Source organism: Erinaceus europaeus, chromosome 16 (genome assembly GCF_950295315.1).
Source record: "Erinaceus europaeus chromosome 16, mEriEur2.1, whole genome shotgun sequence".
Taxonomy (NCBI): Eukaryota; Metazoa; Chordata; class Mammalia; order Eulipotyphla; family Erinaceidae; genus Erinaceus; species Erinaceus europaeus.
This window is the reverse complement of record NC_080177.1, coordinates 72,881,824-72,898,268: the sequence shown is the minus strand read 5'-3', so window position 1 is coordinate 72,898,268 and position 16,445 is coordinate 72,881,824. Positions and strand designations below refer to the sequence as shown.

Below are 16,445 nucleotides of genomic sequence, written 5' to 3'. Positions count from 1 at the left end.
AGATTGAAGATATTTTAACGCCATTCTTGTAGAGTTTTAGAGTGTTTTGATATATTTCCTATTTATTATGGTCTGTTTATAGAAGACCTTTCAGAACTTCTTTCAGGGCAGGCTTGGTGATAATTGATTCCTTCAACTGTTGCTTGTCTGAGAAGGTTTTGATGCCTCCATCTAGTCTGAATGACAGTCTAGCAGGATATAGTATTCTTGGTTGAAAACCTTTCTCATTGAGCACTCGATAGATACCTTGCCATTCTCTTCTGGCCTGTAGTGTTTGTGTGGAGAAGTCTGCTGCTAATCTTATGGGTTTTCCTTTGTAGGTGACTCTTTGTTTTTCTCTTGCAGCCTTCAGGATCCTTTCATCCTTATTCCTTTCCATTCTAAATATGATGTGTCTTGGTGTCTTTAAGTCTGGGTTAATTCTGTTTGGGACCCTCTGGGCTTCTTGAATCTTTATGTCTTTGATGTTGTCTAGACTAGAGAAGTTTTCAGCTATTATGGCCTGAAGAATGCTTTCTTCTTCTCCCTCTCTTTCTTCCTCTGGTAAGCCAATAATGCGTATATTGTTTCTTTTGAAGTCATCCCATAGGTCTCTGTTGTTGTTTTCAGCATCTCTTAATCTCTTTTTGAGATCTCTTACTTCTTTAGTTGTCTCTAATTCGTCATCGATCTTGCTAATTCTGTCTTCAGCCTCATTGATTCTATTCTCTCTCCCCTCTACTGTTTTCTGGAGTTTTGTTTCCCTGTTCTGATACTGTTTTAGCTTGTTCAACTAGTTGTGTTCTTAGCTCAGCTATTTCAGCTTTCAGCTCTCTAATAACCTTGAGATAGTTAGTGTTTTCTTCCAGAGTCTCATTTGTTGTTCCTGTATTTCTGATTACAATTCTTTCAAACTCTTTACTAACTCCTGTGATTATTTCATTAGCTAATGTTTGGATGTTGACCTCGTTATTTTGTGCTTCACCCTTTGGGGGGCTTTTAGCTGGACTCTTGTCCTGGTTCGTTTCTCCAATATTTCTTCTTATTGGTTTACCCATTTTATATATTATGAGTTCCCTCTCAGTAATTTTCAAATTACTGATCACTGTTTCCTGGATTGACTTGTGTCAATTCAGTAAGGTAATTAAAGGGTTCACAGTGGTGGAAGTTGACAGTTGTTTCAATAGTATTTTAATCCCTGAGTTAGAGCTCAGTGATTTAAAAGCCTCTTTTTTTTTTTTTCTTCTCTGTAGGCTATGGGAGCCTGAGGGCTCCTAACTTAATCACTGACTCCTAACTAAGAGATAAGGCAGGGTGTGGCAGAGATAGTCTGGTGGTTATGCAAAGAGATTTTCACAGCCCCACAGCTATGCCTCGGAGGTATAGGTCTTCTCCTGAATATGCTGGTTAGATCTCTGTCCCCAGGTGCCCCTCTCTGCCGCTGCTCCAGATTCTGAGGGCAGTAGCAATGGAGACTCAGAGTTGCACTTGGTGAGTCTCCGGGGAGTCCTCTCCTCCCTTCAGCTGTCCCCTTGTTGGTGGGACAGACTGGAGGTGGTATCTCAACTGATAGAGCGTCGGAGTGCTACCAGCCACTTAGTCTCTCCCTAGGCTCCTCTCTGTCACCAGCCACGTGTTTGCACTCACCGGTGATTTGGTGGGTTCCTGTAGTCATTCTAGTCCTGTCTTGTTTCGGTCCCAGGTGGTCTTCTTTGGTATTCCTAGTTGATCCAGGAGAGGAGAGGAGAGGAGAGGAACAGATCTGCTGCTGCTTGTAGCCCCGCCTCCGGAAGTCCCCTCAGCACTGGACTCTTAATCATGAGGTCCTGAGTTCGATCCCCAGCCATGTACCAGAGTGATGTCTGGTTCTCTCTCTCCCTTCCTTTCTAATAAATAAATAAACTTTTTTTTTTTAACCTCCAGTGTTATCGCTGGGATTCGGTGCCTGTACAACAGATTCACTGCTCCTGGAGGCCATTTTTTCCATTTATTGGATAGGACAGAGAGAAACAGAGAGGGGGAGAAGATAGGGCAGAGAAAGATAGACATCTGCAGACCTGCTTCACCACTTGTGAAGCAAACCCCCTGCAGCTGGAGAGCCACAGGCTCGAACCAGGATCCTTGCACTTTATACTATGTGTGCTTAACCCAGTGTGCCACCTGACCCTCAAATAAATTCTTAAAAAAACAACTTTAGAGCGTGAGTAGATAGCCTAATGGTTATGCAAAGACTCTCATGCCTGAGGCACCGGAAGTCTCCAGTTCAATCCCCTGCACCACCATAAGCCAGAGCTGAGCAGTGCTCTGTTAAAATAATAAAGTTTTTAAAAAATAATGTCTGTTACTTGATATTTAAAGAAAAATTTTTAAAAAGGGGGGGGGGCAGGTGGTGGCACACCTGGTTGAGCACACGTTACAATGCTCCAGGACCCGGGTTCCAGTCCCCGGTCCCCACCTACAGGGGGAAAGCTTCACGAGTGGTGAAGCAATGCTTCAGGTGTGTCTGTCTCTCTTCCTCTCAACCCCCCCCCCCTTCTTGATTTCTGGCTGTCTCGATCCAATAAATAAAGATTTTTCAAAAAAATTAAAAAAAAAGAAAGTGTGAGGTTCCAAGTTCAACCCCTGGCATTAAATGTGCCAGAGTGATACACTGAATTTCTCTTTCCTCCTCTAAAATATTTAACAAAACAAACAAAATCTTAAAAAAAATAAAATAAAATAACTGAGCCAGGTAGGTTGCTCTGTGGATGTGCATATGCACAAGGCCGTAAGTTTCTTCCAGAGCACTGCTTTCAGCAGAAAACTGCAGGTTAAGGAAATACTTCAACTAGTAGAGCAGTTCAGTACATGTACTAGAGTGGTGCTCTGGCTTCTCTTTCTCTACTGCTCATGTAAAACTTATTTCACATGAAGTAAATACAGTAACTCCTTTAAAAAGCCATAACTGCACACAGATAATGTCTGTTAAACAGAAAAGAAAAAGCTGAAATAAGATCAAGTGTCAGCCCTGAATCTAACTTAGAAGTCTAACCTTGATTGCTGTGTGATAGATACTACATGAATCATGAAATTACATTTCATTGTATTTTCTTGCAGGATGAAATCTTTGATATGGTAAAGCCAAAGGATCCTTTTAAAATTTCTCTTCAGGATTTAATTAACAGTAATCAAGGAGACACAGTTACCACCATTCTAATTGATTTGAATGGCTTCTGGACTTACGAGAATAGAGAAGCACTTGTTGCAAATGACAGTGAGAACGCAGCAGACCTTGATGATACATGAGCTTTTAAAGACAAGACTGTTTTCATTAAGATACACTAGAATGCTTCACATAAAGACTCTGAAGCAGGGTTCTTAGAAATGGTCAGAATAAAAGATTTCTTGTGTCCACAGAACACAGCAAATGTTCTAGTTATTAGAAGTTTGGTTGTAATCACTTGTAAGTAACAGGATGAAATACTGTTTTAAGGATGTAGTAAGTTTGGTTCCACATAGCTCAGATGTGGCAGGTGTGATCTGGCAGAGGTGAAGGGAGTTGTATTTTTTCCTCAACACCACATGACCTTACCACTTCCAGGCCAATTTTTTTCATTCTTATTTCAGTGAGAGCAGACAATATAGCACTGCTTCACCACCAGTGTAGCTTTTTCCAGGTGTCCTGGCACTTCCATGTGGTTCTGGAGTCAAATCCAGCACCTGGTTTGTAGTGAAGCCTGTGCCCTACCAGGTGGGCTCTAACCCACCCCTATCAGTTGTTTTTCAAATGTGGTTCTGGGGAATGAACCTTGATCCTTGCTTGTGCATAATGCCACTACGGAGAAGCTTCCCCACCTTGTTTTCCATTCTCTTCTTTGTTGGGGAGAGAGCAGTGTTCCACCATTCTGGGAGCTCTCTGCCCACCCTGCTGTCTGTGGTGCTCCTGTCTCCCACACACAGCTGGAACTTGGACCCTGGGCCTCTTGCACAGAAGCATTTATGTTCTACTGAGTGAGCCATCTTCTTCTGGCTCTAATTCTGTATAATCTTTAGAAATAAAAGTGCTCGTGGTCCGGGAGGTGGCGCAGTGGATAAAGCAACAGACTCTCAAGCATGAGGTCCTGAGTTCAGTCCCCAGCAGCACATGTACCAGAGTATTTGACTCTTTCTCTCGCCTATGTTTCTCTTTAATAAATAAAATCTTAAAAAAAAAAATTTCTCATGAAATATTTCTGACATTCAGAATTTTTTTTGAAATACAGTATAAACTGAAGTCATCTAAATGTGAGTTTCCTACCATATATATATATATATATATATATATATATATATATATATATATATGATGATGTTTCGTTTAAGACTTTCCAGTAAAAAGTATAAGAAGGGTGTGGGGGTAGATAGAATTTTATGCAAAGAGACTCTCATGCCTGAGTCTCCAGAGTCCCAGGTTCAATCCCCCACACTACCATAAGCCAGAGCTGAGCAGTGCTCTGGTAAAAAAAAAAAAAAAAAAAAAAGTGTATGAAGGGGACTGGGCATTGGCATACTTGGTTAAGTGCACACAGTACCATGCACAAGGACCTGTATTTCAAGCCCTCACTGCCCTCCTTCAGCAGGAATGCTTCACAAGCATTGAAGCAGGTCTGCATCTTTCTTCCTTCCTATCTCCCCTGCTCTCTGTTTCTCTCTGCCCTATGTAACAGAATGGAGGGGGTGGGGAATAGGAAAAAGTAGCCACCTGGAGCAGTGGGTTTATTGTGCAGATACTGAGCCCCAGTGATAACCCTGGTGGCAAAAAAGTATATAAAAATTGGGCTGAGGAGACAGCATAATGGTTATGCAAAAGACCTCCATGCCTATGGCCGTGAGATCCCAGGCATAGTTCCCAGCACCATCTTAAGCCAGAACTAAGCAGTCCTATGGTTAAAAAATAGAATTTCTTAAAAGCGGTCTATGAAAATGCATAATTTTAGGTTGAGACAAGCAGAGAGAATAAAAGACACCTCAGTACCTATGCTTCATTCAATGCCATGGGGGCCAGGCTCTAACCTGGGTTATGAAATCCATGGCAAAGCACGACACTGTCCAAGAAGCTATGTTGCCAGTCCTGCAAATTAATATTTTAATTAAAATCATTGGTATACAAACTTTCTCTACTAATGCACACCAAAGTTACAGCTTACAAAATATAACTCTAGGATTTGTCAATTCAGTTTAAAGGTTCTCAATTCTGTTAAATTGAGTTTTTATGAGATGAACTAAGAGGACAGGTCACAAACTATGAGCCCAAAAAATATATACAAGAGTTTGAAAAGGAAGGAAAAGTGAAAGGAGCTTAAAGATAAAACCATTTTAATGCATTTAGGGGAATTTTTATAGTTTGCATAAATATAAAATTTTAAGGCACAGTGAACTATATAAACAAATTGGGCACCTCTCAACAAGTAGAGAAAACAGTTCAAGAAACAAAATCTTCAGAAGTGATCATCTTCAACTACAGTCAGAAAAGTTTCTAGGTAAATCAACTCTTAGATCTAAACCTATGGAGAGAAGATCAAGATAACTTTTCAGTCTGTCTACTTTTCACTGGATAACCAAATATCTGAACTGATGCTATGATCTCCAAGTTAAAAACAAATTAGAAGGAAGACAAAGGGTTAGCATGTTTTACTGCTATTGATATATTGTAATTTATGGTAACATTATATATTAATCTTTAGATTAATCCTTTAAGCATTAATTTACATAGAATTCAAAACATGACTGGAAAGATTACAATCACATACCAAGAATTACTATTATTATCAATTAATGTAGCTTAAAACTCTGTAGCTTCACATAACAAGATTCTCTTTTCCTAACTCCTTCAAATATCAGTTGAAGGATTTAGTGGCCAGATGTTCATGTTCATTTATAGTAGATTTCCATAATAGGTCCATTTCCGTAATAGGTTTCTTTGAAGCCATATTTTACTTAGGCATATTTACAATTGGAAACTTAAAGCTTCTTAGAAGGCTATTAACAATTTCAAAGTGTCCTTTAGGTTTGTGAATGCTTTTTAAGAGCATTTCTGAAATGACCCAAACATTCTTTCTTATCCACATTTAACTAGTCATACAGACATCATTTAAGATTCTGAACACATATTTAAGAATATTTTCAAAAATGCTTTCAAACTTCTTGAGGTTTGCTTTGGAAGTATGAGAGGGATGGTTAACTGAGGTCAAAGTTAACTGTCTATTATTGTTACTCAAGATGACTAGCAAGCAACTTGACTATGCTACCACTGTACTTTGTGCAGTATTTAACAGTGAGCCCCCAAAGGGAGTTAAATATTCCGTGCCTCACCCCCAATTACTTTGCCCATAAGAGGCATTCAAGGGTGAGTAACGTATCTTAGATGCCAAGTAATAATTCAATAAACAATACCAATTCAGTACAAATACATTAACCAATCTGTATCTAGTGTTTAAGATGTTCAAAACTAGTTATTTGAATCACTACTATAAAATAAAAAATTAATGGAAACCCATCTTAATATTTGGTGTTATAAACTTAATCACCTTTCCATGCATTAATATCTTCTCAAGGAAAGAAAATTCAAAATGCTTTAACTTGCTCCTTTTTTTTTAAATATTTATTTATTCCCTTTTGTTGCCCTTGTTTTTTTTTTTATTGTTGTTGGATAGGAAGGACGGAGAGAAATGGAGAGAGATAGGGAAGACAAAGGAGGGAGAGAAAGACAGACACCTGCAGACCTGCTTCACCATCTGTGAAGCCACTCCCCTGCAGGTGGGGAGCCAGGGACTCGAACTGGTATCCTTATGCCGGTCCTTGCGCTTTGCGCCACCTGCACTTAACCCACTGCACTACAGCTCGACTCCCTACTTGCTCCTTTTTTATACTGCACATGCAGTAAACCATCTATACTGTGAAATTAATGGTTAGATATATGAATGTAAGATAACATGAGAAAATCTAGGGGGAAATACTCATTTTATCTGAGACAAGTAATAGTAGCTCTAATTAGCCTTAATCAGCAATGAGTTTTGTTTTTCTCATTACAAACAAAAAACAAGCTTGAACTCTAGCCTCTTAATTGGCAATTAAGACTCCTCCAGAAAGTCTTTTTTTTTAAAGATCATTTTAAAACCAAAGCACTAATCTGACACACAGTAAGAGTATAGTACAAATATTCAAATTTCAGGTCTGGTTTTTACTAAATAGAGCATAAGTAAAGAAATTATTTTTCCCCTTAACAGATAAGAATTTAAAATATAAATAACTGTGTTAACTTGTACTGAATAGAGAAATGTGAAAGTTCCTGGTATAAAAACCACCTTAAAATTCGAAGCTTAATAGTCATTTCATTCTATGGTGGAACAGAGACTGGATTTTGTTTGTTTTCTGTAATTACGTCACAGTCTCCCTCCATTTCAAAATTGAGATTCACAAATGAATTGGATACTACAGTTTCTGGTTGATCTGTCTGAACAATGGTATCCGTCTGCAGCCTATTCTGTTGGTGGTGTCTTTCTGCTTCTTCAGACATCCTGTTTTCCTCCTCTTCCTCTTCCTCCTTAAAAGAGGAAATAACAAGAATAGTTGAGTTATAAACATCCAAGGCTGGGGAGATGCAAAAAAAAAAAATTCATCTCTGAGGCACAAAGGCCCCAGGCTCAATCCCCATCATGACCATAAACCAGAGCTAAGTAGTGCTCTGATTATGAGAGATGTTAGGTGGGGGAGATAGCATAATGCTTATGCAAACAGATTCTCATGCCTGAGCCTCCCAGGTCCCCTGTTCAGTCCCCTACACCACCATAAACCAGAGCTGAGCAGTGCTCTGGTGAAAGGAAGGAATAGTATTTGTACCTATAACTGATACAGTTTGGTCTAAGACATGCTTCCCTTTTCCCTATTCCAAAGTTGAAATAAAAAAACTATTATAATGACATTTTAAAGGAACAAAGGTTTTTGTTTGTTTTAATGTAACACTACGCCTCACACCTATGAAGTATCGCCATCAAGAGGTCTTCGAGGGCCAACTTTACTTATTTATCTGACAGGACAAAGAGAAATTGAGAGGGGTTGGGAAAAGAGAGACACCTATAGCACTGCTTCTTCCTGCAGGGGAGGAGGCTTAACCAGGTCTCTCTGCATGTGGTAATGTCTGCACTCAACCTGAAACATCACTACCCAACCAATAGGGACAACTTTTTTTTTTTTTTTAAAGATTTTATTAATGAGAAAAACAGGAGGAGAGAGAAAGAACCAGACATCACTCTGGCACATGTGTTGCCGGGGATCGAACTCAGGACCTCATGCTTGAGTCCAAAGCTTTATCACTGCACCACTTCCCAGACCACCTTTCTAATTCTTTATTTTAGAAAGGAGAGGGAGTCGGGCAGCACATGGCACTAAAGCGCAAGGACCAGCATAAGGATCCAGGTTTGAGCCCCCGGCTCCCCACCTGTAGGTGAGTCGCTTCACAGGCGGTGAAGCAGGTCTGCAGGTGTCTGTCTTTCGCTCCCCCTCTCTCTGTCTCCCCTCCTCTCTTCATTTCTGTGTCCTATCCAACAATGATGACAAAAATAACTACAACAATAAAACAACAAGGGCAACAAAAGGGAATAAATAAAAGAAAAACTTAAAAAAAAAAAAAGAAGAAGAAGAAAGGGGAATCAGGCGGTAGTGCAGCAAGTTAAGCACATGTGGCAAAACACAAGGACTGGCATAAGGATCCCAGTTCGAGCCCGGCTCCCCACCTGCAGGGGAGTCGCTTCACAAGCAGCTAAGGTCTGCAGGTATCTTTCTCTCCCCCTTTGTCTTCCACTCCTCTCTCCATTTCTCTCTGTCCTATCTAACAACGACGATGACATCAATAACTACAACAATAATTAAAAAGGGCAACAAAAGGGAAAATAAATATAAAAATTTTTTTTAAAAAAAGAGACATCACAGTAATGATAATGCTTTTTTTTTTTTTTTGTTAAATATTTATTAGATAGAAACAAGAGAGAAATTGAGAGGGGCTAGGGAGAGAGGAAGGAAAGAGACAGATAGACACCTACAGCACTGTTTCATTACTTTGAAGCTCTCCCCCTGCAGGTGACACCAGACCTGGAGCTTGAACCTGTCTTTGATAATGGTGACACACATGCTTTACCAGATGCACCACCACCTAGCCCCCTGATTCACCATCAGTGGTGTTCCCATATGTTGCTGGAGCTTGCACCCAGGGACTCATACAGTAAGGCATTTATCCTATTAGGTGAGATGTATGTAAAGGTTAAATAAGATAATACACACAAAGCACTTTGCACAGCCCCCTACGACCATTAAATCTAGCTCCTAAGGGAATTTCAATATTAAATATTCTCCAAAGTCCCAGGTTCAATCCCCCACACCACCATAAACCAGATCTGAGCAATGCTCTGGTAATAAATAAAATTTATTTTAAAAAATTCTAAATAGAGCCAAGGAGATAGCTTTATCTGTTAGAGAACAGAATCTATAATGCCTAAAATCCCAGAGGCCACAGATTCAGTTCCTGGTACCACCTTATACCCAGCTGAGCAGTGTCTCTTCCCCCACCCTTCATCCTTATAAGTACATATAAAAACTGTAAAATTGGTGCTAGTTTATATGTTAATGATTCCATAATAAAACATCTTGAATAAAGGAGCTATCTTGGGCAACTAGAGAATACAAGTGGTAATTATGCAGGTTTTTTTTAAATATTTATTTTATTTATTCCCTTTTGTTGCCCTTGTTTTATTGTTGTAGTTATTACTGTTGTTGTCGTTGTTGGATAGGACAGAGAGAAATGGAGAGAGGAGGGGAAGACAGAGAGGAGGAGAGAAAGACACCTGCAGATCTGCTTTACCACGTGTGAAGCTACTCCCCTGCAGGTGGGGAGCCGGGGTTTGAACCGGGATCCTTATGCCGGTCGGTCCTTGTGCTTTGCGCCACCTGCGCTTAACCCGCTGCGCTACAGCCTGACTCCCAATTATGCAGTTTTATAGCAAGCCAATCTAAATTTAAAAAGAGAGAGTGAGACATACCTCTTTCTTCATCCGGTAATATTCATCAATGGCATATTGGTATTTAGGGGTGCTGATGCCCAAAGCAGATGCAATCTTCTCTCCAAGAAAGTCACACACTAGAGACACAAATATTAAATAGTTTACTCAATTTCATAGACGTTTTCTGAATATTTTCTATGCACAAAACATTGTCAGAATACAAAATTCTACCCCCTCCCTCTGAAGATCATGAACATGATCTACATGGTTATATTGGGTTGTCAGAAAAGCCATGATGGGAGCAGGGGAGACAGCATAATGGTTATGCAAACAGACTCTCATGCCTGAGGCTCCTAAATCCCAGGTTCAATCCCCTGCACCACCATAAACAGCTGAGCAGTGCTCTGGTGTTTCTCTCTCTCTCTCTCTCTCTCCCTCTGTTTCTTTCTCTCTCTCTCTCTCTCTGCATCTCTCTCAAAAATAAAATAAATAAAAATATTTTTAAAAAAAGAAAAGCCATGATGGGTTGGGAAGATAGCATAATGGTTATGCAAAAGACTTATGCCTGATGCACCAAATGTCTCAGGTTCAATCTCCAGCACCACCATAAGCCAAAGCAGAGCTATTCTCTGTTAAAATATTAATAAAATAAAAAAAGAAAAGTAATGGGAGTTGGGCGGTGGCTTAAGTGTACAAGGCACGAAGCACAAGGACCAGCGTAAGGATCCTAGTTCAAGCCCCCAACTCCCCACCTGTAGGGGAGTCGCTTCACAGGTGGTGAAGCAGGTCTGCAGGTGTCTATCTCTCCCCTTCTCTGTCTTCCCCTCCTCTCTCCATTTCTCTCTGTCCTATCCAAAAACAATGACAACAATAAAACAACAAAGGCAACAAAAGGGAATAAATATTAAAAAAAAAAAAAAAGCCATGAAGCCATGACATTTTTTTCTAAGCAAAGAGGCATCATGACTTTTCTGACAACCCGATAGTATACCTTCTGCCTCCTCAATTTCCCCCAGGTCACCGCTAGTGGTTTCCTTTCAGCTCCCCACAACACTTTGCTCATACCTCAAGTTATTAGATACCACTAGGTATCACAATGACTGCTCATTACATGTCTGTCTCTTCAAGAAAAACATAACCCCCTTGCTATTCCTAGGTGGTTGGGATAGCTAGCCAGAGGCACAGCCTGTACTGTAACACTGAGTGACCACCACATGTCTGGCACTGTGAAAGGTTAGACTCAAGAAAGGTTAAAAAACTAGCCTAGGATGACAAAGAGAATCCAAAAGCCAATCCCAAATTTGAATGTAAACCTCATATTCTTTTCATTATACCAGACTATCTAGCATATACTGAAAGTTCAATACAGGTTTTTTTTTAATGAATTACCATCTAAAATTAGTTATAATACAAAGCATAAAGTGATAGAAACTATAAAGGAGCTCAAATTGGAAGCAGAGAGCTTTATGATTTAAAACCTAAGAGGTTGTCAGGAAAGTCATGCCACATTTTGCATAGAAAAATACCTGATGACTTTCCCTACAATTCAATATATTTAAATTTAGCATGATTAAGCCATAAGTTGATGATTCATTTCCTTTAAATATGACTTAGTTCTACCTCAGCTTAAAAACGTAAAAAATGGGGCTGCACAGTGATACACCCAGTTGAATGCATATGTTACCATGCACAAGGATGACTTCAAGCTTTCTCCCACCTGCAGGGAGAAAGCTTCATTAGTGGTGAAGCAGGTGTCTCTCTCCCTCTTTATCTCCACCTTCCTTCTCAATTTCTCCCTATCCTATCAAATAAAGGAAAAAAGAAAAGAAGAAATAAATGGCTATGGGGAGTAGTGGATTTGTGGTATAGGCACTAAGCCCCAGAAATAACACTGGTGGAAAAAAAAATTGAAAGTGGTACAATGGATAAAGTATTGAACTCATAAGAATGAGGTCCAAGCTCAATCCCTGGCACTGCATATGCCAGAATGATGCCCTGGTTCTATCATTAATAAATAAATCTTATTTTATTTTTATTATCTTTATTTATTTATTGGGTAAAGACAGCCAGACATTGAGAGGGAAGAGGGTGGCAGAGAGAAAGAGAGAGAGAGAAAGACCTGAAACCCTGCTTCACCATTCACAAAACTTTCCCCCTGCAGGTGTGGACTGGGGGATTTGAGCCTGGGTCCTTGTGCATTGAAATATGTGCACTCAACCAGGTGCAACACCACCCAGCCACAATGAATAAATCTTCTTTAAAAAAGAAATAGGAGCCAGGCAGTGATATACCTAGTTCAGTGCTCACATTATCATGCACAAGGACCCAGGTTCAAGCCCCTGGTCCCCAATTGCAGTGGAAAAGCTTCACGAATGGAAAGCAGGGCTACAGGTGTCTCTCTCTCCCTTCCCACCTTCCCCTTCTTTCTCCATCTCTCTCTCTTTAATAAATAAAAATTAAAAACAGATAAATAAAAATGAAGCAGCTTGAGAGATGGCACAATGGATAAAACACTGACTCTCAAGCACGAGGCCCTAGGTCCTGGTATCACATGTGCCAGAATGATACTCTGTTTCTGGTGCATCTTAAAAAAAACAACGGAGTCAGGCGATGGCACAGCAGGTTAAGCGCACGTGGCCCAAAGCGCAGGGACCAGCGTAAGGATCCCAGTTCCAGCCCCTCACTCCCCACCTGCAGGGGAGTCGCTTCACAGGAGGTGAAGCAGGTCTGCAGATGTCTGTCTTTCTCTCACCCTCTCTGTCTTCCCCTCCTCTCTCCACTTCTCTGTCCTATCCAACAACGAACAACATCAACAATGGTAATAATAATAATAACCACAACGAGGCTACAACAACAAGGGCAACAAAAGGGGGAAAAAATGGCCTCCAGGAGCAGTGGATGCAGGCACTGAACCCCAGCAATAACCCTGGAGGCAAAAAACACAAATGAGGGAGTCGGGCTGTAGCGCAGCGGGTTAAGCACAGGTGGCGCTAAGCACAAGGACCCGCGTAAGGATCCTGGTTAGAGGCCTGGCTTCCCACCTGCAGGAGGGTCACTTCACAAGCAGTGAAGCAGGTCTGCAGGTGTCTGTCTTTCCTCCCCCTCTGACTTCCCCTCCTCTCTCCATTTCTCTCTGTCCTATCCAACAACAACATCAATAACTACAGTAAGTACAACAACAATAAAAACACAAGGGCAACAAAAGGGAAAATAAATTTTAAAAAAATTTTTAAAAAAATACATACTATGGGGCAAGGAAAATAACATACAGACTTCTATGTCTGAAATTCAAAGGTCCCAGACTCATTATCTAGCACCATCATAAGTCAAAGCTAAGCAGTGTTCTGGTAAAATTAAATAATTGATTAGTTGATTAAATTAAAAAAATACTATGGAACAGGGTGGTGGTGTACTCATTACCATTCCTGAAGACTTGGGGTTCAAGCTGTGGGCTTCAATACTGGGTTCAACCCCCAGTCTCCACCTGTAGGCGAAAAGCTTCACAAGACGTAGAGCAACACTGCAGGGGTCTCCCCTTCTCGTCTCTCTCTCTCTCTCTCTCTCTCTCTCATTATCAAAGAAAAAGGAATAAAACAAAAGGCTTCTGGCAACGGTGGAGTTGTTGGGCAGGCACTGAACCAAAGCAATAGCCATGGTGGCAAAAATCAAGACAAACGAATAAATAAGCATACTGCTTGAAGCTGAATAATGTTCTAAGATATGTCAGATCAATGTATTCTGATGGAAGCTAGACACTGAAGACAGAGTTACATTCCTATTGTTTTGCTTTTATTTGGAAACGACCATCTGGCAGAGCTCCTATTCTTTGGAGCATAATATAACAGAAAAGCAGTACCTGAGAGGGTTGATGTGGCAGCACGAAGCATGTAAAACCACAAGTAGGGGCCCCAGGTAAGTTTTGTCTGCAACAAGAAATCAGATTAGCAACATTCATAACGGAACTAATTCTAGGCATATTTAGACCAGAATAAAGTCAATTGCTGGAGCCTAGCATGTGTGCAATTTTACCACTCCAGGCTCCTCTTTCATTCAGACAGACAGTGAAATAGTCAGACACAGCAGCATCTCCCTGGTGATGCTGGGGTTTGAACCTGGGCTGAAAACATGGCCCTACCTAGAGAGTTATCTCTTCATTATTACAAGCAGAATATAATTCAATCAAAAAAGTTAAAGCTTGTAAGGCAAAAGTCTACAGAAATATTTTACATTCCATCATATAACAGCCTTCACCATGAAATAGACCCAGAAAAAGGCAGTCGCTGAAATTAACTTGCTAAATCAGTCTTGCTTGTTCACAAGGTGATAATTGAGAGTCTTCATATTTCTTGCTCTGCTTCTTTTTTGCCTTCATTGTTTAAGCACATCAAAAGAACAGGCCATCAAGGAAAGAGATCTCAAAAAATAATGGTGGAAAATTAAACTAAGCAGGATAAGGCATATTAAATGAACATTCTTTTTTTTTTTTTTTTTTTAAACCAGAGCCCTGCTCAGCTCTGGCTTATGGTGGTGCTAGGGATTGAACCTTGGACTTTGGAGCCTCAGGCATGAGTCTGTGTTCATAACAATTATTCTATCTACCTTCTGCCCAATGAACATTCTTTAAAATATCTATGTGATATGAGGTAGAGAGTTTCATGTGAGAGGCGGAGAGAGGGAGGACAGAAGGCCTGAGGCAAACAATACCTGTTTTCTACTAGTTGAGCTATCTCCTCAGTGTTATTCCTCAGTATCTCCTCAGTGTTATTCCGCGCCCCCCTTCATGATATAGAAATGAAGAGGGGAGAAGAGAGAAACAGAGACACCTCAGCCTGATCCACAATTTGTCAAGTTTCTACCTATAGGTAGGGACTGAGGGCTTAAATTCTGGTCTTTTTCCATGGCAATATGTGTACTTTATCAGGCACATAACTGCTCAGACTCCCTAAATGAACTTTTTTTTAATTTCTTTATTGGGGGATTAATGTTTTACATTCAACAGTAAATACAATAATTTGTACATGCATAACATTCCCCAGTTTCCCATATAACAATACAACCCCCACAAGGTCCTCTGTCATCCTTCTTGGACCTGTATTCTCCCCACCCACCCACCCCAGTCTTTTACTTTGGTGTGATACGCCAATTCCATTTCAGGTTCTACTTGTATTTTTTTTTCTGATCTTGTTTTTCAACTTCTGCCTGAGGGAACTTTTTTTTAGTAATGAATTTTTATTTATTTATTCCCTTTTGTTGCCCTTTTTTACTGTTGTTGTTATTGTTGTTGATGCCATTGATGTTGGATAGGACAGAAAGAAATCGAGAGAGGAGGGGAAGACAGTGAGGGGGAGAGAAAGATAGACACCTGCAGACCAGCTTCACTGCCTGTGAAGCGACTCCCCTGCAGGTGGGGAGCCGGGGGCTCGAACCGGGACCCTTACCAGTCCTTGCACTTTGCGCCATGTGCACTTAGCCCACTGTGCTACCACCTGACTCCCTCCTAAATGAAAGTTTTTTTTTTTAATTTTTTAAAATTTATTTTCACTTTTGTTGCCCTTGTTTTTTACTGTTGTAGTTGTTGTTGTTGTTATTGATGTCGTCGTTGTTGGATAGGAGAGAGAAAAATGGAGAGAGAAGGGGAAGGCAGAGAGGAGGAGAGAAAGACACCCGCAGACCTGCTTCACCGTTTGAGAAGTGACTCCCCTGCAGGTGGGGAGCCGGGGGCTCGAACCGGGATCCTTACCACCGGTCCTTGCGCTTTGCGCCACGTGCATTTAATCCACTGCACTACCGCCCGACTCCCAATGAACTTTTAATAGTAAGGAATCAGGTGACAAAAAAAAAGTAGTAAGATGAAATTTTGGTTTCTTAAAGAAGGGCCAGCAGAATAGCTCACTTGAATGGTGTGTTGCTTTCCCAAGCATGTGACACAGGTTTAAGCCCAACCTCCCCCAGCTTTGGTGCTAGTTTCTTCCCCTAAATCTCTCTGCCTCTCTGTGTCTATCTGCAGAACTCAGCCCAGAGCAGTGAAGCCCTAGAGAGGGGGAAAAAAGCTGAAAGGATACAATATACAGTTCACCATGTATGAGGATCTGTTTGAGGCCCCAGTCACCACATGCAAGCACCATACAGAAGGGAAGCTTCACAAGCAGTGGACTAATGTTATATATAAGGTATCTCTCTCTTTTTTTTTTTAATATTCCTTATTTATTAATTAATGAGAAAGATAGGAGAAAGCATCAAATATAGATGTGCTGCCAGGGACTGAACTTGGGACCTCATACTTGAGAGTGCAGTGCTTTATCCACTATGCCACCTCCTGACTACACGGTATCTCTTCTGCTATCTAGCCAAAACACATAAATGAAAGTCTACCATGAATAGTGAAACTGGACACAATGTCAAAAAGTCCAATATAAATATATATATATATATATATATATATATATATATATGTAT

At 40.5% G+C, this 16,445-nt stretch overlaps 2 protein-coding genes across 5 annotated transcripts in view; one reads left to right on the top strand and one right to left on the bottom strand.

Annotated features, from left to right (window-relative positions):
• PPP2R3C (protein phosphatase 2 regulatory subunit B''gamma) overlaps positions 1-3,377 on the top strand; it is a 30,552-nt gene extending 27,175 nt beyond the window's left edge. For all 3 annotated transcript variants that reach the window (XM_060175426.1, XM_060175425.1, XM_007530238.3), the window contains exon 13: positions 3,076-3,377. In XM_060175426.1, the coding sequence (XP_060031409.1) occupies positions 3,076-3,264 (189 nt within the window). In that variant the 3' untranslated portion in view covers positions 3,265-3,377. The remainder of the gene's footprint in view (positions 1-3,075) is intronic.
• A 1,919-nt stretch (positions 3,378-5,296) lies between these two features.
• Positions 5,297-16,445, bottom strand: part of LOC103119905 (signal recognition particle subunit SRP54) — an 80,280-nt gene continuing 69,131 nt past the window's right edge. The window contains exons 3-5 of one of the 2 annotated variants that reach the window (XM_007530237.3): positions 13,846-13,912; positions 10,029-10,126; positions 5,297-7,540 (exon numbers count right to left, since the gene is read on the bottom strand). In XM_007530237.3, coding sequence (XP_007530299.1) covers positions 7,334-7,540; positions 10,029-10,126; positions 13,846-13,912 — 372 coding nt within the window. In that variant the 3' untranslated portion in view covers positions 5,297-7,333. The remainder of the gene's footprint in view (positions 7,541-10,028; positions 10,127-13,845; positions 13,913-16,445) is intronic. The other variant, XM_060175424.1, reaches the window with a different exon arrangement.